This window comes from Dromaius novaehollandiae, chromosome 4 (genome assembly GCF_036370855.1).
Source record: "Dromaius novaehollandiae isolate bDroNov1 chromosome 4, bDroNov1.hap1, whole genome shotgun sequence".
In the NCBI taxonomy this organism is placed as follows: Eukaryota; Metazoa; Chordata; class Aves; order Casuariiformes; family Dromaiidae; genus Dromaius; species Dromaius novaehollandiae.
In genome coordinates, this window is record NC_088101.1 from 40,166,390 (window position 1) to 40,190,372 (window position 23,983).

Consider the following 23,983-nt stretch of genomic DNA (forward strand, 5'->3'; position numbering starts at 1 on the left):
GTATAAGAGCTGAAATAGCTAATGCAGATCTAACTAGAAACCCAGTGACAGACAGGATAGAAATTATATGACAGCTGTTGATATACATAGGCCGTATAGCCCTTGTTTCTTTCCACACAAGTTATAATGTTATAAATACTTTGTATATATAGGTAGTTTGTATTCTGGGGTGCAGTTAAACTTTTTATAATAGTCTGCTGCTTCATTACTGCACAGTAGAGAAACAAGTCTGTGGGCAACGTGGCATTATTTGCGCTATGAGGTTCCAGGTGGGTATCTCTGTTTTGATCTGATCCTTGGTGTGGCATTACTGACAAGCTTGAAGGAGACATGGAAAGGCTTGAATAGCGAGAGATTCTGAATGGGGAGCTGGCAGGATAGGGGAGATCCCGGCAATCGCTGAGGAGTGTGAGGAGGAGCAGTTGCAGGCCTGACCTTTCTGTGCAGGGAGCCATGCGGAGCGAGGCACGGACAGCCGTGGTTTCACTAAACCATGTGGAGCACAGGGATATTTCCTGCAGTCGTCGTGGCCTGTGGGGGATCCCTAGAGTCTTTGCTGGCGCTTGCTTGACCCTGTGAGGCACTACAAAAGGGTTAAATATTTCCACAGTGTGTCGCTCGCTCTCTAATTAGGAAATGGTCCAAGAGCTCAAAGTTCAAAATGCACATGGTCTGAGCTGGGATTAAGCCCAAGTTCCCATTGATTGCAGCCTAATATGTTAGTGTGCTACATCTGCACATGTTCTCTCCCCCTTGCTATTTCTGCCATTTGTTTTCCTTTACTTAAGAAAAATGAAACAATTCATCTACAGAGTTTCACTTCTTTTGTCACTATCCAAATTCTTTAGTTGCTTGAACTTGTGTGTTTTCTGGTAATAACTTGTGACCCACTTTATAATTGAAACCAGGCCAGTGAAACATGACAAAAACCTTCTCACTCCACTCTGTTGCAAGGTCTGCTGCTATTGCTGGGGAAGCAGGAGATGTCTCCTTCCAGCAAAGGCACAGATCAGAGCTGGCTGGGCTGAGCCTCAGGAGGCCTCAGGTTCCCCGTCAGCCTCCCCAGGGGGACTGGCAAAATGGTATCTAGCTGAGATTGTGCTTTGAGAAGAAGTATAGACAAGGGGAGAAGAGAGTGAGGCTAGGCTGGGGCCACAAGAAGGCAAAGGAAAAAAACAGTTTTTCCAAGCAAAGAATAAATGATAGAAGCCAGCCATATGGATGGCACTATGGAAGGGGACAGAGTCAAGAAGCTACCCTGAGGAGCCTGCAGAGTAGCATATAGGCAAAGTTAAGTTCTGGTGATTCATAACCAAATACTTTCCATTTTCAGTTGTAGAAAACTTAAATGTTTCTTTTTTTTGCCCATGAGAATCATTCCCCAATACCCGATCCAAATATTTTCCTGGGAAATCCAATTATTACTATGTTTTCAGAAATTTGCATTTAATTAAAATACAACCTCACTTTCCACTGGAAAATACATTTTAATAAAACATTTTAGTGTTTGCTGGAAATAAAACCTGAGGCCACAGGAACTTTGGGGACCTTGCATTTAAGAGTGGTATGGTTTTGGTGGTCATAGTTTTAGGCTCCACCACAGAATGGATTGAGGTTTCTGGGGATGACAGCTAGATTTCTGCTTTAGAAAGAGAAGGTGGTGATCCCAATCCCCACCTCTTTGCCTCTCCTGCTTCCAGCTACATGTGTTCACTGCTTCCCTTTGCAGACTCTTGTGCAGTTTGACACCTCAGGGAGATGAGTCAGATCATCAACCTGTCTGGAAAACGCATTCAGCAATTTGAATCGGCTCTTTGAGCCTTCACACTATTCCTGGAGCATGTGTAAGGGAGAGGACAGACCTGTGCACCTGGGAATGGGATGGGGATGGGGGGCAGGACCACCCTTTTGCTAAAAGGGAGCTGTTAAATCAGTGAGCTGGCAGTCTTGGGAAGCCTCACTCACAGATGGCACTTGGGTTTGCATCCTTGGCATTTTTTCCTGGCTCACACAAGGCTTAAGGACAAAGGGGCAGCTTCATCCTTGGCATAATTCTGCAAGTGGAGTCACAGGAATTATACCCAGGGTGACTTTGTCTAGAGCGTGCCTTTTCAACATAGTCCACTAAATCAGCTCATTCTTGCTCTCTCTTTTGTTTATTTGTGGCTACACTAAATTAGCATCTTAAATTGCCATGGGAATCAGAGATGCAATGGCTAGCTTTCTTTTTCTTGTGCATCTACAAACAGTCTTTTCATAGCAGTTCAGGCCCTTTTCACAATCTCACATACAGGGTTTGGGCACTGTATTCATATCCATCAAGGAATTTTGATGGCTAGCCTGTCTCTTAAAAATCTAACAATGTAAGGTGCATAACATATGGTGTACAGTTGATAGAAACGCACATATAATTTATACATGCAGATGGAACATCTTTTTCTGCTGTGACTTGTCACCCATTTCTCTATTGCTCCTCACCCTCATTCTGATACATTTTTTCCTGTATTTCATGACACGTGGATTGCAGAAAAGAAAGGGGAATAAATGTCTTGATTTGATTAGGCAGTGCATTCTGTGCATAGAGGATGAGGTGAAAAAAGAGGGCTTTATAGGAAAGGAGAAGTGGGCTGAAAAGACAGGCCTTGTTGTGATGAAGAGAGCCATGGGAGCTGATCAATAGGAAAGGAGAAAGTCTGAAAAGGCCTTGAAGCTCAGGACAAGAAAGCTTGGCTTTCATGGGTATGTGGGCAATGTGGTTGGGGTAAGGAACAAAAAATGACCTCAGTTGCTGAATTTTCTAAGGAGGAGAGGAGAACAATGTAGGTGCACAGGGAACAAGATCCAAGCTCAGCAGTGAAAATAAGTGGTGATCACACAGTAGATCTGAGCAGAGATTTAGATTTTAGAAATATTAGAAGAAGAAAGCTGTAGCAAAATAATGATGCTGTTAGTGTGGACAGTGTAGGGTTAATGAAGCAGGAAGTCTGGATAAAAGCGTGAGCAGTGTAGGTTATGCGTGAGTGGCAGCTGATGGAGCCCTGTGATTGCACTAGAATCTCAGATATCATTAAAGTGAAGAACGTGTCTAGTATGCCTCACTGTGAAGAAAAACTTGCAAAAACGACCCAAGCATGTTGTGCTGCAGTGATATGTGCCAGAACTTGCGAGCAGCCTGTCAGCAGAAGCCCGAGAGCTGCGAAATGCCTGTCCCTCTGAACGACGTGCTAATACCAGCATCTGCTTCTGCATGGGGCTCGGCTCCTTTACCAAAGCTGAGGGGGAGGGAAATGACTTGTACCAAGACTATAAGGACAGTAAAGGATGTGGTGTGATTGGATTGCCTTAATTTGCACCCAGAAAAGGATCGTAAAATTAGGAGCTGTCAAGGCAATTAATGCAATATTCCTAAAACACAGGCTATATGGGGATCAGAGGGAAGCAGAAAGCAAAAGATTAGAAAGGTACAGCTATAAATCATTGACATAAAAGTCCTACAGGAACCTTTACAAGCAAATAGTAACAGTCAGGTAGAGTATGTAAAGGGGAAAAGGAGGATAACAAGAAGTAGGCTGCCTTGGGAGTGAGAGAGAGGAAGAGGTAGATGCCAGGAGAGGAATTAATCAGAAAGGTCAGAGAAAAAACAGTGGAAGCCCAGATGATGGCATGAGTTTTAAGGAGAATCTTTGTTATTTCCAAAACAGAAAAGAGCTTAAAGAGGATGAGGCTGAAGTACAAAGCATGATATTTATCCAGGGAGTTATTATAAGAGACTTGATGAGACTGATTTTGGTGGCAGGCAGGCCTAGCAGCCAAACCAGAAGAATAAGAAAGTAGGACAGAGCTGGGATGAAATGGGATCAGTAGCTGTAAGCAGCATGTTCAGTTAACTAGGAACAATTCAGTTCAAACAACAAAGGAAACAGGAACATGGGGAGACAGGTGGGATCGCAGATGAATTTCTGTGGCCAAGGCAAGATCAGAAGGAACTTAAATTTCAGGGAGTATTCACTTTATTCACTTCATGCAATACCTCTTCCGTCTCTTTGTTGAGATCACTAAACTGATGCAGAAGTACTTGCTTCTGCGCTGCGTTACCTCTCCATGAAATGACCGGGGGAGGTGAGGAGAGGGGAGACCTTGAACCTCCACTTTTGGCAGCAGTAATTTGCTAGATCAGCTTGGTTGTCTCACAGAAAACTCTCCCCGAGGTACCTAAGGTGTGTCTGTGATTTTGGGGAGAACAGGACTAAAAGAAGAAGCAGTTAAGATGGAGGCAAAGGGAAGCAACTGTACTGGGATCGGTGAAGGTTAGGGGTCCGGTCCAGATGGTCAGGGTAAGGTATCTGTGACACATAACAAGTAAGAAAACTCAGCATCAGGAAACAGAGTGTGTTAGTAAGGATGAGGATAAGAAAAAGGGTGTAGAGAAGAAAAGTCAGAGACTTTGCAGGTGAAACTTCTCTACAGTGAATATGGGCTGATCTTAATTCACAGTATTTTTTTTTTTCATTGACCTAAAAGCAGAACTATGCATCGGTGATGCCTGTGGGTTTTATAAAAGCAGTTACATGTACCTAAAAGCAGAACTATGCATCGGTGATGCCTGTGGGTTTTATAAAAGCAGTTACATGTATGCGCAGCAAATACGTGCTTTCCCTGAAGTGACTTACAGATTTTTTCCTTCCAGCTTAAGCATTTTACTGCTTAGCAGTAAACCGTCAAGCACTTTGTCCTTCCTAGTCAGCCCCTCTCGCTCCCCTACTTAAGAATGAAACACAATATCTCGAACACCCAGCATGCGAAGAGGCTAATCATTGGCTCGCACCGCGGCCGGCAGGGCAGGCCCGCCTCTTTGGCTTGTGCTGACAAGCTGTTTATGTTTGTGCAAGGCCACCCTTTAGCTCAGCCGCCTGATGGCCGTAATGGGACCAACTGTCTGAATGCTGCAGGGAGCTGAATCTTCTGATCAGAGCCACAGTGAGTTTCAACCTCTGATACTCCTGAATGGACTCTATGAAACACTAGTAAGTAGTCTTCTGTGTCATTATGGCTTTTCTCATAAGGTTAAGGATAGATGTTTTAGCTAGGCAGGTAGATATTGTCATTCACAGCGGCAGCTATTAAAATATTTTCCTCCGTTTGAAGTAAAAGAGCAGCTACTTTGTATGCAGTGTCATGTCTACAAGCACTACACTATTTCAAACTCAAATGAAGCCTTCCTGAGAGGCAAGAGGAAAGAAGTTAATAGGGACACAACCCATTTAAACTTGCCATGGTATTTTTTTATAGGACTTTAATTAATCAGCATCTAGTTCTCCTCTTTAGCTGCATTTCCAGTATTTGATCATCCAGTGGTGTTTTGAACTGCAGCAGTTTTTGCAAGGTCATAAATAGTGTTGTTCAGAAAAGTGTGAAAGGGCTAGATATGGGACATTATAAAATTAACGCTGCTTAAAATGCTGATAGGTGCTGTTGTATTCTAAGATATACTCCTAGTAGTAGAAAAACTAAAGTCATAATCAGAGATTTCAATACTCTTTGCTAGTGGCTATTAGGAAATGATGACAGTTCCATGGAGCAAAAGGCTGTAGAGATGGAATGAGCTCGACTTTTTTGTCTTTAACGTGTCCTTTCTGGTGTTCAGGATTTTAAATGTTTGGTAATGTAAGGTAAAGAAAAGCATTCTTTACCTTAATAGTGCATTGCAAGTATTGATGGAGTTTTCAGACTTTCTCTTTCACCCTTTTCACCTGCAAAGTAAATCTTACTGTCCCTGTCAGAGCTAGAGACCAAGCAGAATCTCAGAACCAGCCTGCCCCTGAAGTTTTGGCAAGTTTATGTCCAGATTTTATTTGGTAGCTGGAGCTCATCTCTGTTTCTTCATTTTATAAATGAAGGAAATAACGATACAATGAGTTAAGTGACTTCCCCAAGACCACAGAGCAAAGTAAGTAACAGCACTCAACAGTCTAGTGCTCAGGTCACTGGACTATATTCTCTCTTTTTCTCCCTTTCATTTACTTTACAAAATCCTTTTGGGCAATGCTACCAATAATTTCTAGGGATGTCTGTGTGCACCTTACAGGGTTTGGATTCACTGAGAGAAATACTTCATGCTTTGGCTGATTATCCAAACACACAAAACTGGGTGGGAAGCCTCAAGCAGACCAGTCTGCAGCAATATTTTTCAAGCTTCCTTCTTTTGGCCTGGCTGGAAGTGTACTATATGGCACCATGATGGCACTTCAGTACTGCTGGGATGGCCCTTTCACCGGGGTACTTCTGCTTCAGCTCCCTTCTGAACGAGATGTGCCAGGATCTCCAGAAAATTCAGCTGAGGCTTTGAGTTGAAGATACCTGGGAAAAAAAAAGACTATCACTGTAAAAAGCATATTCACAATGCCTCTTTTTAAAGTCACAGGAATGATTTTAGTTCATCAATGAAGTTTCATTCAGATCTTTGTTAGCCTTGAGTCATGTGAAAAAATGAAAGAAATTCCCAAGAGATGGATGATGCCGTGGTCTTTCCAGGTTGCCTAGCTTGCTCACAGTGGGTATGCATATGCAAAGGGAAGATTCCTTGCGGCTTGTACCCTCGTCTCTCCCATGCTGCTTGCGTTTTGAGGCTGTGCACGGCTTCTGCAGACAGCCCTGATTCAGTCCAGAGGCCCTTGGCTCAACTCTCCTTCTCCTCTATAATGCTTTGAAGGACTGCTCCATTCAGTGAGTCTTGAATTGCAGAGGGCCAGTCAAGCAATATTATCTGTATGAAATAGTGGCTAAGAGACATTTAGACAGGAACCTTCAAGTAAAGCTGGCCAAATTATGGGTAGCCATTTCACTTAGTACATTTTAACTAGATGGGACTTGATGCTCAGCTTTAAGACTCAGCCTCTTCTAAAGCAATATGGTGCATGCATGGTAGTGTGTGAACTAAAGCTAATTATAGCAATAAGCTGCTTCTGTGCCAGGCAATGAACATGAGCCAGAGGTTTTCATTCACTCTCTCTAAGTAGCAGATAGATACTAAGCCTTGAGTAGTAAAGATGAAAATGGAATTGTTTTTTGTCTATAGATCAAGAAACCAGGACCTCAGTACTTAAGTAACAGTAAGAGCAATGAGATATACACATCAGGCAGAAATGCACACCTAGGAGTTTTTGCTCTCATACTACACAGTTAGGAATAATCAATATGCTCATCACATTGGCTCTCTCTCAACTAAAGAAAGAATCCCCTTGTGCATCACAAGCTCAGCATAACATGGCTTGCTCTGTAAGGGCAGATTGTGTCTGCTTGATTTACATCAGGATAAACTGGCAGCAGATTAAAATTGATTTGCCTTCCTTCCAGAGAGACATTTTTCAAGATGTATTCACGAAGGTTCCTAAAACAGGGCACTGGATCAACATCCTTCATTGAACCTCCCCCCCGACTACTGTATACTGCATGTGTTATGATTTTACTTTGTGATTCTGAGGTGATGGGCAGTTTGTGAAGACAAAGTGATTTACTAATACTCATTAACTGAGCTTTCAGATAGCCTGGGAAGCAGATAAGCATATCATCCTCAATCTACAGAAGAGGGAAATGAAGTCTGCAAGAGAGCTGGGAATAGAACTAAGATCTCCTTCCCAGGGCTGTGTTTTTACTGTAAGTCATTTTCTTCCTCTGGCTCTGTAGGTGTGCTCTATGCTGACTGTGGGATCCCCTGCCAACATTTTCCTGTGTTTGAGTCTTTAGTCTGTAAGCGCATTTGCGATGTAGCTGCACTCACCCTATTGTTCAATAATTCAGCAGTTATTGGAGGGTATTAATCTGGGATTGACTGGAACCCTGATCTCTTACCACTGCTTCCAAAATATAGTTATCATAGCCAGATCACATGCCCTGTAAAGTTGAGTCTGATCTACTACATTTCCTCTTCTTTGCCCTTGACATGTCAGACCAGCTCCCAATCCAGAGAGATCTCTTGGGAAAGGACAGCTCTCTAGATTAGTAAGAGGTGATTTTAATTTGCTTAAGTTTTGAGTTACTGGAGTTGTGATTTACGACACTCTGAGCATTCAAATATTTAGTGAAAAGAGGAGGCTTTAAGAGTGCTTTTCATCTCAGGGCTTCAGCTCATTAGCAGGTGCTGTGCTGATGAGTCCTATATGATTGACCTTTCTCAGGTAAGAGATAGCTGTGGGTGAAATACCGCATCTGTCCAGGTCCAATCCACTGGGTCTGACCAGAAAACTGAATTGGCAGGTAACACAGAGAAAGTCTGGGTGCCCGAAGGAAACAGTGACAGCCTTCTGTCAGACTATGGTAGATGTCCTCATAAAATCACTCGACATCAGGTTTCCGTGGGAAATAGAGAGTTCAGTTTGCAAACAACCCATCCCATCCCAGCCTCCCTGGACAGTTTGTCCTTTCTCTTAAATCTGAACCCTCTGACTAATACCGTGCATTCACCCACACCTGTTAAATTTTTAAAATCTTTCATTATATTTTCTTTTTTCAGGTCCATTTTCCAAACTAGCAGAATAATGGGTCTTAGGTCCTTTTCTGGGTAAGGGATGTTGTTGCCAGTCAAGCAGAACATATTGCTGGCTTCCAAAAAAAGAAAACAATACTAAGCATGCAGCCTTTTCGATTAAATAACTGCAGTAGGGATGTAATACTCAGCTCTCACTTGTACATCAAGAGCAGGGGTTCTCCTCTACTGTCTGCATTTTGTTTTGGTGGTGTTACTCAGAGTAACCACTGCACTTGGGAAAAAAAGTGATTGCAAGGCAGGTTATATAGGCAAAATTCACCCTGAAGGAACAGAAGAAATTTCTTAACCAGGAATTTGTTACAGGTCCAGTTCTGTAGGGTGGCTTGCCTGAAATAAAATGCAAAACACAGCTTAAGAAAGAAAGCAAAGGTGACTATTTTCTGCCTTCCTTGGCTGTGGCAGAGAGTGAATTGCAGTGGCTGAGCAGCCATCACGTCTCTGCTGGCTTAAATCTGTATTTACCGGAGTGTACCGGTTGCTTCAACTTCTCTCTGTCCTGTCCCACCTGCCTGGCCTTCCAGCTGGCCAGGAATGCTGGAGGAAGCAGGCAACAGCAGCATACTGACGCTTATCTGGCTGTGCTCTAGTCCTATGCTGAGATGTTCCCTTGACCTCGCCTAACCTTTCTTCTTACTGGAATTGCTACCTTACAGAACTGGGCTGTCTGCATTGCTGCTCTGAGTGTGTGTGAAAGGCACAGTCCTGTGAACCACCTCTTTTTAGGGTACATACAGAAACGGTATAAAATTAATTGCAGCCTCCAGGTGGCCCACCCAGATACCTCTCTCTAGCTCACCCCTCCCAGGCCCAGAAAGCAATTTGTGTCTCAGTATGTGCTCAAGTATGGAGGAAATATAGATGCCACTGCTCCTTCATCCATAAAGGAGCTTTTAAATATTTCCATTTCCTTCCTTTTTGCCTGTGTAGCTGGGCCAAGGAGCTAAGAAAAGCAGCAATTTAAACTCCTAGCATAAAATGTCCCTAATTGAGTGGGCAGCTTGCTGCGTTCTGTCCTGCCTGCTGCTGTCTAAAAAATTATCATGGCTGTCATCAGCTTTTCCCTCTTATCACTGCTGGATCCCAGCATGTGGAGCTGAGAAGCATAGTACGCGTTAAGCTTCAAGGCTTACATCACAGTTTTCCTCATGAAATCAAATTATACTGGGGCGCACTTTCTTCGTGACCTCCTCCTTATGCAGCTTCTTCAGATGTTACTTTACCTTTTGTTCCCTAGGGTATAGTATAATATCCTAATATACCCTAACAGTCAGATGTTATTGTCTATTACAGTAATATCCTGGCATGAAATTCTGCAGGTCTTACTGGCAAAACTGCTGCTAAAGGCAATAGGAGGACTGGTTACTTAAGGGCTGAAAGAGGACTATGAGAATTACAATCTGCTATATGTGGTTTTCAGTTCTGCTTCTGATTGGGATGCTTAACTTTAGAGTGGTACCTTTAGCCTTCTTTTCGATTAGTTTTTGATTGTGTAATAGCAAGTGGATGTGTATTTGATGCAGTTAATATTAACTCTAGCATTGCAGTGGCTGAACTTTCAGCATCTGTCAGTTTTCAGACATAGCATTCATGAGGGCCACTGTCTAAAGCAATCTTCCTGATTCTCTTCATTTTCCCCATCGTTTTTGCCTGATATTCACTCTTCTGTGTCACTTTGAAATCTGTGTTTGATTCTCATATACATTTTGGGACCCAGAGCTATATCAAAACATTTCCTTGGTTCCCTGTTTCCAAGGAGAATTTGACCCTGTCCCTCTCAAACGCACAGATGGAAGTGTGTGAACCAGAACTACCGTGGCTCTGACAACAAAAAAGAGGATACAGGAATGGGAAGAGATCACATGTGTGGGAAGAGTAGGGGCAGCATTCTTGTATATGTTTTCGACTCTAAATTAGGGTATCCTCAGCAAAGGTTCCTTCTGGTCCCACCTGCCCCAAAGCCCTGCACAACCTTGAGCCCCTCACCAATTTACTTTGGTTTTTAGTGCCTCCTAGCTCTCAGCCTCACCGAAATCCCTCTTTTCCAGCTCATGCCAGCACAGAGTCTTGTTCCTCACTCCTTACAGCCCATACCCCTCTGGGGCCCTCCAACCTCAGCCTCTCTGTCTTTCTGCCTCAACCTGTCTCCTCCTACCCCAGAGCTATCTTTCTCCCAGGCCTCTTACATCTCATCCTTCTGAACCCCTTTGCCCCATCACTTTTAAGAAGCTCATTCTGCTTGCTTCACAGCCCTTAAAAAACTTCCCCAGAGCCCTTCAGTCCCTGCCATATTCTCCTCCTACTCTCAGTCATCCCCTGCTACAGTCTAGTGTTTGCAATATGAGAAACAGGGAGCTATTTCTTTTCCTCCAGAGTCTCAGGTTCTTCAGTGCAAAGGTCTCAACATACCTTCTTTTTCCTCTTTCTCCTTGTACTCAAAGGCTGAAAAGTAAGACAGGCTCAGGGTAAACCAGGCATATACTAGCCCTTTGTATGCTGTAAGAATGGATAGCTCCAGGCAAGGTCAGAGAAAGACTATGCCAGGAAACATATAAGCATGGTATATTTCTTTTTTAGAAAATGTAGCCCTTTCTGTTCCTCTTGACAAACAAGCTGTCCAGTGTGCAACACATATCTTGTGAACCAACTTCAGCCCCACAGCTACTTGTGAACTGTTTGCTGTGATTCTTCATGTGCTCATATCCTTGTGTTATTGGTCACATGGTAACATGTCTGATTCTTGGATGAACGATGTTTTCAAACAAAAAGAGAGATTTGGACACATTACTTTTGGTTCAGAACTTTTTGTGAATGCATCTATATGAAAATGTATTGTGTCAGTGTTTCCTGAATACTTGCCTTTGAAAGAAAGCTAATTACATGAATGAAAGTTTGTGAAAAGCAGTAGTACTGAGAAGTCACAACTTTTACAGGAGCCTAGGTTGGTGGTTAATTTCTGAAGGTAGCAAACGGGGCCTCAGGGCAGTACAGAGCAGAATTGTGAGCCTGGCACAAACTGAGCATATGCTGGTATTTAAGGGTCATGATTGTCACAGAAATGGGACTTCCAGCTTGAAGTGAGATAGCAGTCAAAAGCAATGTGGGGCTTATTTGCTGTGCTGTGAAGGCTGCTTTGAAACCGCTCCAGGCTGTCTTCATGAGCAGCCTGGCTGAGCAATTGGCTCACGATCTTCTTTCTTCCCTTGCGCCTGTCCGTAAAGCCCCACCTCTGTCTCAGCTTGCAGCACTCCATGGACCCCATGAGCTGATTCACCTCACTCACCCAGCACAAAATTGTTCCATTTGTCATGGGTTAATTTTCTGCCAGCAGATGGACTGTGTCCATTCACTAGGAGTCTGACAAGCACCTCAGTGCCAGGTAAGAAACGGAAGCATGCAGCCAGGGTTGGAAAGGAAAATAGGGACCTTCAGAAACAGCTCGATGTTTGTCTCTTGAAATTACTTTGTTCTAATATTTGATCTTCTCTGATGAGCACCACTGGCACAAATGTGTTGCATGCTGTTCTCTTGCTTGTTTGTAAACTTAAAGAAGACAATGAAGTATCCAGCCATTAACTCCTGCACTGTGGGCTTTAGGGTGCAGAAAAAAGGACTCATCACTCCAGCTCACTTAGTAAGCCAGAGGTTTCTGTGTCACCAAAGCTCTCCAAATCAGATAATGTCCCCTAAGCAAGCCTAGGTCTCTGAAATCACAGGTATTAGTGAGAGTTGATAGTAAAAAAGTGATTTAGTGTTATGTTTTTTCTCTTTTTTGGGGGGACAGCTGGGGGTACTGCAGGCTGTGGTAGAAATTTCAGCAGCCTGGGGGCTTCTCCATCAAGGTTATACTGTATACATTTCTGTCTGAGCTGTGTATTTGCTTTATAATGCAAATATACCCAAAGCACTGAAACACCCCAATCCTCATCTAATTGTTGGAGCAGACTGTGGAGGAGTATCACAGTAGATTAGCTCTTCAGACTGTCATCTGAAGGTTACATACCATTCTGGAGGCTTTAGCCAAGCTCATGTCTCTGGGTGCCAAGCTGTAGTACTGTAGTGAAATACACAGTATGAGAAGCCAGATTAAATAAACAGAAGATCAGCATCTGAACACAGATCTAAGATATTCCATGGAATGGCAATAAGGAAAACTTCACCAAGATATTGAAGAGAAAGAGCTTTAAAATGCTGGCAGTAAAATGATTTATAGTATCACAACTAAGGCTTACTTAAAAAGTAGTTTACTGTCAGTGCCAAAATCTGCATTATTATATTTAATCAACAGAAAATGAACTGAAACTTCACCTTGAGCTCCTCCAAGGGTAGATTTGTCTCAGTTTATCACACTTGTGGTGTTTAAGTCCATACAAAGGCTGCCAGCTTGTTTGCATCAGAAGATTCATCTAGGACTTCAACTGTGAATGACTTAAAATCTGCATAAACATATTTAAAATTGTACACCAGGTAGACTCAACTGTTACAAATGAAACGTGAATACGTACCTGGGATGTGTCCCTGGCTTGCTAATCTGCCATCCTGAGCTTCAATCGTTCTGGCATTTTCATGGGTTCAAATTAAATGGCAAGGTGCACCCTACACCAAACCCAAACCTTTCACTGTCACTTTCTCAGTATGTCAACTGCAAAAGAACAGGATGGAAAATCAATTGTTTTTATCTATACCTTTGCAGTTCAGCTAGTTGAAAACGATTGCTCTAGACTAAATGGGAGCAGAATCCAACCCAAGAAAGAGACGTATTTTGTCACCTACTGTGTATCACAACCTGTCCACCACAGACTGAGAGGGACGCTTTTTTTCTTGCTTTAAGGAACCTACAATGCAGCTCCAAAAAACTCTTTCAAGAATCTACATACAAAGTTGCATATAACCAGTATAATCAAGTTCTGAGCTTCATCCTTCTCTTAGCTGTTGTCCTATCAGGTCTTGGTGAAAAAATCAGGGTTGCTTTCTGCTTACATGGAAAATAATGGAGTTGTTCAGTAGCTGGCATTTAAAAACATGGTAGATGGAAGCTGCCATTTTTCTGAGAGGGAAAGCTGTTCCTAGCAGATTGTTTTTCCTATCTGATCATTCCCTATTGCAGTCTTTCCTATTTGCCCTCTACAGTAAGTTTTCTTCCACTGGCAACCTGATGAATATCTTCCATCTCAGTTTCTCCAGAAAACTAACATCCTTAAAAAGGTAAGACCAGGCCTGCAGAAGAAAAAGGTACCTGTTCTAGACGGGAATTGCGGTGCTTGGCGGCCCCAAAGTTCGAGGAGCCAGAGCGTGAGAAACTGGGCAGCAAATGATGCTGTGGCAATGCTGAGGAAACAGTCGTGTGCAGCAGCTGTGTGGTGGGGGGACAAAACCAGCCTGACCAGATGCAGAAGGTGCCTATGCACTGTAGGATGCTGGTGTCCCACGTGGGTGATAGCAAGAAGGAAATGAAGAACAGGAAAGAAGGGTGAAAAAGATGTAGAATAAGAGTGATCTCCAAAGCCTGTAAAATGAAAGGTCATTTAAAATCAGTCACTATTTCTGAGTCCTGAATTTTAGTGAGGATTTCTTACACAGTAGTTATTTATGAAAGCTGCATTTGGTGTAAATGGACTGGAGTGTTCTTCTGAGAGACCAGATATATTGAAGAGAACCTGAGGGATCAGTGTAAAGTATTGCCTTTGCTCCTCAGGGGAAAAAAACATTCAGCATCACAAACTGAAAGTGGTTATTTCCACCTACTCTCCACTTTAACACTACACGTCAGCAAAAAACCTAATTCTAAAGGTAACACTCATTCAGCTTGGCCTGCTCTGCGAGAGCACAGTTAAGGAGAGAGCCTGCCTTCTGGAGCATTGTCCAGAAAGCCGCACAGAGGCTGCTCTGATGTACCTCATGGAACAATTTTTGGCACCAAACCTGGAACTCTGCTCCACCAGGCTGAAGTTCGTTGTTTTATAAAGATACCAGTCCTGATAAAAACAAGATGTAGTCAATTCAATCCATTTATCTAGTAGGTGGGGGAGGAATAACTCAAGAAACTGTGTTTACTTTTTAATGCTGTTGCTTCAAAACCAAAAATCTTTGTTTCAACTGATGTCTGTGCATTTCAGGTGTTTTGCTGTTTATTACTGTGGTGGGGGGGAACAGAACAGAAAAAAGGAAAAATGCTAGAATGGAAGCCAAACACATAAAACTATGATAGCATTAAAGGTCCCTTCCGTATCGCAGGCCTGGTAGTGTCTTTAAGAAAGGTAGTTCCACGAGCAGTAGGACACAGGAAATCTGTTTTGATCTATATCTTGTTTGTGTGGGCTGCTCTGGTGTCTAAGACTATGACTGAGTTCATGTGCAGCCTTTCCCGTTGGATCATTAGATTGGATTTCACTCATCTGGAGGGCTGCCTGTTTTCACAAAAGCCGTAGGAATATAATGCCTTTGAGATCTGTAGCCTTCTACCAGATTTGACTGAAAATACTCAATGGTTTACACAACTGTTGGAAGGCATCCTGACAGCACAATTGCACAAGCTAATTTCCATAGAAAGCCAGGCAAAAATACGTGCATAGAGAATAAGTTCATAATTTTCCCCTTTACTTCTCCTGATTAGAGATTCCTGATTTTTTTTTAAATTCAGCTGCTTTTGACAATAAAAGTCCAGTCGTGTCGATCCTGGATCCAGGTACAGGATGACTAGGCAATTAGCAAAATCATAATCTTGCAAAGATGAAAAATGGAGCAAATGACAAGGCTCAGGATTTTTAGGCAGATTGCTGACAATGATGTTTTTATCCTGTTAATGATTGATTCACTGTAGCGATTCACCAGTGCTGTAGTGAAAGCTGGCTCATTTAAAGATTCTCACTGTTCAAACAGGATAAGATTATTCCTAAAAGGAAGGCTTGGAGGTCTCCTAAAAGTCCTCTGGCAAAGCCAAGAAAGACTAAATAAAACTTGATATAGAAGAGGCAGATAGCAACTTTGATTTCAAGCAAAGGCAAAACTTCTTTATCCACCATAAACAAGGGAAAATTTTGTTTCACAGTTTTTCTTTGGGGAAACAATGTTCTGAAGTACTGACTCAGAAACCTTGAGCCATCCAGAAAATGTAGGTGACCCCTTATAGCCTGTGGTGCCTGAATTTTTGAACTGAAGATAGGGAGTGAAAGTGATTTCAGAGGTTGAAGCCATGAACTTTCACTGTGTGCTTTTCAAAATTTTGTCTGTGACACTTTTGGTAAAATGCTCGGTCTGGTCATTAATGGCTGTAGATAACCCCAGAGGCTCTTCAGCAAGCAACCGTTCACTGACTTCTCTGAGAGCTGCCTTACTAGGAACCAAAAAACTCCCACCCAACAGCTCTGCTTCCCACCTGCAAGCATTTAGAGGATCTGAGTGCATCAGCAGTCACTTCCCTGTTTATAAAAAGCAGGCTGTTTTAAATGGCTTGCTAAACTGTTGAACTATTTCAAGCGACGTACTGGATTTCCCCCCACCCGTTTGGAGAGGCTGTGTGTGTTGCGGGGCTGGAGGATTTGCTCCCTTCCGTGAGGGCACAGACGCTGCCCGCTCTGAGCAGCGCGGGCTGCCGGGGGGCTGCCAGGGGCGCAGTCAGGGGTCCACACGCAGGAGCCCAGCCCAGCCCTGGCTGTGGGGCTGGCTGTTTATTTTCAAAGCTTTTCTACCTCAGGTTACGTGTAGGGCTGGTGCTTGGGGAGCTCTGCTAAAAGTGGACTGCCTATATTCCCTGATTTGCCTGTAATTTGCAGCTTATGAAAACCAGATGCCTTGGTGCCCTGTGAGTTAGCGTAGGATGGGAGCTTCTGACATAAGAGCAGCTTTTACAGAAAACACTGAGTTAAGAAGATTCGGGCTCAGGCTAGATTGCTTCTTCCCTCCCCCCGCTTTTGTCTATTTTTACTGCATCATTGGTATGTGTCCAAGGAAAGTCGGCCATATCACTCGGAAATACAAGGGGATAAAGTTTTGACTTTCGGATCTCTGCGGGCTGAGAGACTCCGGAGTAAATGAACTGGGAGAGAGAGAATTAGAAAGAGAGATTTCTTTAGGTGAAATCTTTGGCTATCTTCTCCGCCATCAGCGGGGTAAAATCAGGAAGAAGCGGCAGCGGTCTTTCCCATTGTCTTTCTAAATAATGTAAGTTACCCTTTCACGTCCGGCTCTGTCTGTCCTTGTGCTTTTTCTGCTCTCGGGGGTTTCCTGAGAGCGGTGGCTTTATACCTAGGGAGCTCTGGCCAGGAGGTCTGCTGTGCGAGTGAGAGCGCGGAGAGGTTTGGGTTTATTTCTCTTCTGTAAGTCACGGTGGCAGCAGGGGAGTCTGGGCGGGCTGACACCACCTCTGCTGTCGAAACCTTTAAGCCTTTTCAGCATTTGTGCAGAAATGTGTTTGTAGTTGGCAAAATACAATAGCAAGTGTTTTGATTGAACTCTGTGTGTCAAGCTTGCTGTAAGCAAGCGTTTCAAAGGGAGATTGTGTGATGCTGCGTAAACAGGACAGGATGTGACAAGGGAAAACAAATGTTTCCTGCTGTTTAATATTTAAAAGAAGCAAAAGCCAAGCAGTTTGCCTAGGAAACAAATGCAATGATGTTTATTCAGAGCCAAATAATGACTCTGTAGATCAGAGAGGACAATATCAAGGTATAAGTGGGGGAGAGAGTTTTAATTTTTTACAGGTGTTAAGCTTTTTGAAGTTGGCAGCTAATGTTGTATTCAGTTCTTCTTCTGTGTATGGACTTAAGCCATTACCTGATGCTCTGGGTAGGTTGCTTAGGTTGGCTGATTCCCCCCCTGCCCTTTTACTTTATTCTACTATTTTCAAAATGTATTCTAGGCAGACTGTCAGGAAAGTGGATAAGTTTAAGTAAGAAGAAGGGAATATATGAGTATTATAGATATTAATGATAACGTACCAGATAATATACTAAGAATAAGACAATAATCACCCTGAAGTCAAATATTCAGGAGGCCGAAACACTTGCATGTGTGCCCATCTGTATGGGGGCAAATAAGAAAATAGTGGTGAAAGTACAGTGACTAAATAAGTAATCATTAAATTAAGGATGCTGCACAGGAGAAGTTGCCTTCTATTCCAGCATCATATTCTTTGTCTTTGAGGGCAATGGATTTATTACTAGGGCAACACTTCTGTGACCAACTGTTGTGATTTAATCATCACTAGTTTTTCTTAAAATTCCACATTGCTCCTTGTGAGAGAAGTCAAAGTAAGTTGACCAGTGATACTAATGAGCGCTTCTAGACCATGGGGATATTTGGAATAAGTTTGGGAATATAAACTGTAGGGCTTAAAAAGCATATAAAAAGGTTTGATTTGTTAAAATCTGCATAAACTTGTTTATTTTAAAGCCAGTCCCATGAATTTCTGGAAGACGGACTCATGATATCTATAGCCTGGAGCGGTTATAGAGAGAAGGTACCAGGAGGCTACCGTTAAAGTCTTGGAACTGCAACGTCTTGCTAGAAAACAACTAAGCAGAAAGAGGAGGTTAGACCCTGTTTCCGGAGAGTTTTGGGGAGGGAGTCGTTTTACTGGGTATTGACAAAATGAAACAAGGCTTCTCTGCTTTGGCCCTGGCCTTGAAGTGCTTACGATAAACGAAAGGTTTCCTCGAAGCCCTCAGCAAAGCATCTGACAACTTGATTTGTGAAGATACCCCGCTTTCTGTGATCTGGCTCTGCAGCACCCACAATTTGGTTATAGATAACACAGCTTGGGGTTTTCCTCGTTGCGGGCTCATTTCAGTCCTTGAGATTCTTCCTTTTAAATGAGAAATGGCTTTAATACACCTTGGCTTTTCCCAGGGAGGAGGCTAAACAGAACCTCTTTTTCTCTGTTGCTCCAAGGAGTATCACTAACACATGCTGCTTGAGGACCAGATGGCAGCACCAAGTGGATTTTATGACAGAACCAATCTTAGATTTGATTATAGGATTTCTTTTCAGAGGAACAAGCTAAAATCATGGAAACATTTATTTTAGCCAGCTGGGGAAAATCTGTTTTTTCTGTGTAATTCTTTGAAGGGAGACAGCAAATGTATCATGCCAGATAAACATATAAACTTTTCATTTTATTTTGTAATGCCTTCTTTTGCCTTGAATGTTGGTCGTCTTCATGGAAGTTATTTTCTGGGTACTGACTATATGAATTCAGTAAAATCTTGCTTTGAGGCCAGTTGTAAGACAAGCAGTATCCAGTGAAGGTCTGACTGGTACCCAAAAGAGTGGTGTCTGAATTCTGCTATGTCCAGCAGTATGTACACTGTCTGGAAAATTAGATCTTACCTGGACAAAGATGGCTGTACTCCAGGGGGTTTTCCCCGGACCATAGTAGTATTCTTGCTCTGACAATCCCATTGTTAGCTTGAAGGTCAGGTTGTTTACTGGAAAATCCCACATAATCTGTGCTTGAAGTCGTCTTGAAAACATGCTGGGCCTGTCTTTGTCTGATATTGGAATTTCATTAATTCATAACAAAATTAGGATTTGGACAGCTTGTATAAACACAGTGATGCTCCTAATCCCTTTGAGGAAAATTGAGGAATTAAATGAACTGAAAAGATTTGGGTGTTTGAATTTAGAGAACAAAGTGTTGTACATTACTATACTGAGGCTGAAATTTAATCATCTGTGTAAAATAATAAACATACAGTTTTGCAGAAACATGCAATATTGTGTCTAGACACACGGACTATTTACACAAAAACAAAGGCATGGTGTATGGCAAACGTAAGCCAAATGAAAAAGAATTGGATTTGATCAGTTGGCAAAGATTTTGTCTCATCAAAATTAAAAGTGCCTGAAGCTACAAGTGTAGCTAATTTGAACTACTTGTGTGTGTGCATACATATATATATATATATATATATATACAGCAGCAAACATATATATTTCTCCAAATAATAAATTCAGACTATAAAGACTCATTCTTAATACAGTTGTATTTTAGATGGGAATAGCTCTTCAGATTGAAATAGTTGTTTTAAGGACAGTGCTCTGCATTATAAAAAGCCATTAATTCTGAATAATCTACAAATGGGCTAAAATCTCCAAGACAGTATTTTTTTATCCCTTTTTTTGTTTTGTTTTGTGGACCCCTAAAAATTTTCCTCTGGAAATCACCCCATCCATATTTTGCACTGTAACTTAAATAAGCTTGCTTTTTTAGTCACCTTTCAGGGAACACAACAGAAGTCCAGTGACTGCCAGTTTGAAATGCACTATTACAGGTTTTGTGTGCCCTAGGTGTCCTATGACACCTTCAACCAAAATTAGATATGCTATTTCCACAGACTGCAAACTGCGGTTATGTTATTGATAATGTTTGTGGGTTTAAAAAAGAGGGGGGGGGAGGGGCAGCTAACCATGTGGAAACATGGTGACATAAGCTGGGTTTTTTTGGGGGGGGGGGGAAGACTTTCAAATGAAATCAGTATTTATTGAAAGTAATAAAGCTGGAAAGGAAATAATCCTGATTTGGAGGTTTCTGTAATCCTGAAGGGAAAGGAACAAGGCTTAGCATTCATATAAATTGACTTCACTTCTCTCTGTCTCTATTTTTGATAGATTATTTTTTAGTTTTAGGACACACTGCTTCTTTTGTTAGAATTGGGCCTGCTCTTAAATTTGTTATGTGACATGAATGGAGAGGAGGCAGTGCCTTGGCGTGCTGTAAGGTTTATGTTGACATGTGCCTCTAACAGTAGGAGCTGCTTGGTTGCAAACACTTAGCAAATGTGATTTGGAAGAATTCCTGCACTGTAAGAAATTGCGCAAGCCTTCTTTCCCTCCCTCCTTACTTTTGATCAACTGAAATGAAAGTCCAGCTCTAACTTAACAAAACTTGGGTTGACCTGTTGACCTTAGGAGAGATGCAAATGGCATTTCTTATTGAGCTTTCTGAAGTGTTCTATTTCTATAAAGACAAGTTGTTATTTCTGTGATTTTAATAACTAAATGTTTATTGTATAAATTGTAATATAGAAGTCAAAATGGTTTTGTCTACTGTTTTCTATCATAAACTCTAGATGTTTTATATCACAAAATCTCATATACTGGTACTGCCTGTCATTCCTTCTAATAACGTTTTTTTATTTGGCTATATTTGAATTTGTCATTGCTTATTTTAAAAGGTGAACTTAACTGGAAGTTAGTAATTTGTTTGGTTTGATCAGTGGAGTAGCAGCTTATAACTGGAATAGCATAAAGTAAAATAAATGATGTAACTTGTCATTCTAATGTACTGTGTGGGGAGAGCCAACGATCCAGTCAGCTGGGAAGCCAACTGGCAACCAGGCAGCCTTCCCACTCACCAGCTGGCCTTTAGGGCAATAACTCAAAAGTGAATCCCATTCGAAAGGCAGAATTGTAATAACATAATCTTTCTTGAGGAAGTGACCAGGTAGTGTGGTAGATGAGTAGATGTAGGCTGGCTCCAGGCAGTAAGGTTAAAAAAGGCACAGCTAAATTAAGAGGGAGACTAATCATAGACATGTGAAAAATGTTACCAGCGTGTATTCTGGCACATCTTACGTTACATGGTGATCCAGTTAACACAAGCATCAAAATATATCCTGTATAGCCAGACTGCTACAATAGTTTGCAAACAAACTGCTGCCCACCTGGTTATGACACTTTATTCTTAGGTATTAAATCTAGGCTATAATAACTTTAAGAATGTACCCTGTCACTAGGAGAGGACAAATGGCTTATAACTGTATTGGAAGCATATATACCCTTAAAGTTCCCCTTAAAGAATCAGACAACTCTGCTTGCTGTGCTCAGTGCTTGTGCTCATATGTAAAGGTATTATTCATTCTCTCTCACTTTAAAACCCTCTGAATATTTTTGGTCTTGAACATATTTTAGGAGCAACTATTTAGGTAAATGCTGATCTTCTGTTGTTACGGCAGGATGGATAGTATCTGCAAAAGAAGCAGAGACTGAAGTAGATGCAATTACTTTTGGTCAGTTTTTTAAATGCATGAGATGAATGTTCAGCAATCTGCCTGCTTCTAATTCAGTATGGATTTATCTGTCTCAGTGTTATTAGTCTGCCTAAAGATGTGTATGATCAGTTTATTTCTGGGTGACTTTCTCATTTTTGTCATGTAAAGCTATTCATTCTCTGGTACCATAAACTTCTACACTTGATTACTTTTCTCTCTCCATTCTACAAATGCAGAGCAAGAATCTCCTATCTTTCTGTTGTTTTTCCTCGTGTTGAATGCTAGCTAATAGGCTTGAGGCTGTCCCTTAACTGAACTTCTCATTGCAAAACTGTCAGTGTGGAGTGATGGCTTAAAAGATTTAGTGCAAGTTTTTAATCTTTGTAGAGATTTATACTGTGCCTGGTTCCTTCTATGCCAAAGTTTAGTAGAATTGGGTTAAGTGAGAGCTTGAAGGAAAAACCAGAGTTTTGTGAAGTGCTCAATAGTTTATTTAGCAAGAGCAATGGCTCTGGCTAGATTATTCTGAGCTATTTAGCTGTGACTAGTATGAAAATAGAAACATGCAAAGATTCCCCTGCACCTTATCCATAACAAAAGCACTCCAAAGCAGTAATGGAATTTCTAGAAGATGCATTTGATGCAGTTACTTAGAGAATCAAAATGGAAGATTTCACTTACGAGATTTTGCTGAGCTTGAAAATGCTCTTGAAAAGATCCGAACAATTTTGGTTTTGTGTGTCTCTAAACGCATCCATCTCTGTTGTGGTCCTTGGAAAGACTTAGTATGTACAGCATATTTAGCCCCTGGCATATTTGGCCCATGATCTATATAGATGCAGTGATGTCAGATGTCTTCAAGGCCATGCTGGCTCTTGAGAACAGTTATATGTTGTTAATGCTGTAAGTCAGGCTGCTTACATGTCCCTCAAGAACTGAAATGACCTCCAGGAATGAAAACTCAGGACTGGGGAACAAGCCTTTTACAGTGCACTAAAAACTGCTGAAGAGGAAAAACGGCCTCAGTTTAAGTGTGTATTTGCATGACACTTCACACTTTTTTGTCTTCTACTGAGGAAACACTAACCATGAAACACCTTACTACAACTTTGCTCTTGTAATCCCTGTAGCAGTGGAAGTGATAATGGAAAACCTTCAGGGCTTAACTCCCACATGCTAAGCCTCTGCATTTTTTTTTTTTTTTTTGGTTGTTTTGAATGTAGTTTTAACTTGCTGTTTAGAACCCAAGTAATTGCACTGTACTGGGGTTGGGAAATCTAGGGCCCCCAAATCAGGTAGAGCCACAGCTTAACTTGGTACCATCTGAGGGTTTTTTTCTGTGTGTTACTCTGAGACAACACCATGGCATGGGTTAGTGTGTGGTCTTCCTAAGACCTGTTGAACCCTCAGCAAAGAACAGGTTCTTCTCCCTAGAGGTCCTTAACATAACACCTAATTCTCATCTGCTCTGTGTAGTCCTGGGAACACCTGACCTTTTGGCCTCCCAGCTCAGAAAACACTTTTATTATAAAGAGCTGAAATTAAGTGCTGCACTGGGAAGAAATCCTCCTATATATCAAATATACAGTGGTAAACTTTATGCTTTGCAGTTTGGCATCTGAAATAGCTGGAGCTAAATTTTGATCATGAAATATAAACATATTCTAAGATATTTCATTACTAATTAAAGATGAATAATTTTCCATTCATTCACAAATGCAATCCTTTACTTAAAGTCTCCCAGTGGAGATAAGTATGGTCCTTTATTACACAAGAAACATGAGTCAGTGTGTAACAGGACTGTCTTATTTCTGAAGAACAGTGCCCTGTGTTTTGGGTAGGCAGAGGACCCCCTCTTCCCATATCTTCCTCATTCTAATTAGTTTTTTTCCTCCTCCATCCTACAAAAAATAGACCAAAAAACTGACTAGACTGGTGTGGGCAGAAATGTTTGTATATAATAAGGTGAATTTGCGAAAGTAAGTGAGCATTTCCGTGAATAATTTCTTGTGCTTGCAAAGCCCAAAATTTTTGTTTGTCTTATCAGAAGTTGATGCATTGCACTGTCCTGAAGACAAATAAGCAAAAGAGCGGGAAGGCTTCTCCCCATATTTAGTTTTTGGGAAGGATTTTTACCTGAGCTCCTGAATGGTGGCCTTCACCCTCTGAACAACCATCGTTATTTCCCCTCTGGGATGAGCTCATCACTAGAGATCTTTTTCTTAGGAATACAGTAAATTTGAAAAGGCAGGAGGAAGTGGTAGGTTAGTACTGTGTTCACTGTGACAGGCTTCTCTGCCTGGGGTGATGCCCAGTCTTTCATCACTGTGCCTTGCTCATATGGCTTATAGATGGGTGCGTGCACTAAAGGCAGTCTGTGGCTCTAAGCAGCATTCGTTATGCAGCAGTGGCGTATTGAGGCAGCTGTGTGAGGGATTCATTTGACCTGACA

General features: G+C 41.9%; 1 protein-coding gene across 8 annotated transcripts in view; it reads left to right on the forward strand.

Annotated features, from left to right (window-relative positions):
• Window positions 1–4,876: 4,876 nt before the first annotated feature.
• Window positions 4,877–23,983, forward strand: part of TRIM2 (tripartite motif containing 2) — a 74,462-nt gene continuing 55,355 nt past the window's right edge. For 5 of the 8 annotated variants that reach the window (XM_064510838.1, XM_064510845.1, XM_026104930.2 and 2 more), the window contains exon 1: window positions 4,900–5,024. Coding sequence is in view for 1 of the 8 variants with exons in the window: in XM_026104942.2 (XP_025960727.2) it covers window positions 4,941–5,024 (84 nt within the window). In the remaining 7 variants the exon portion in view is untranslated. Of the gene's footprint in view, window positions 5,025–16,288; window positions 16,703–23,983 lie in introns of those variants that run through there. The other 3 variants (XM_064510839.1, XM_064510843.1, XM_026104942.2) reach the window with 2 other exon arrangements.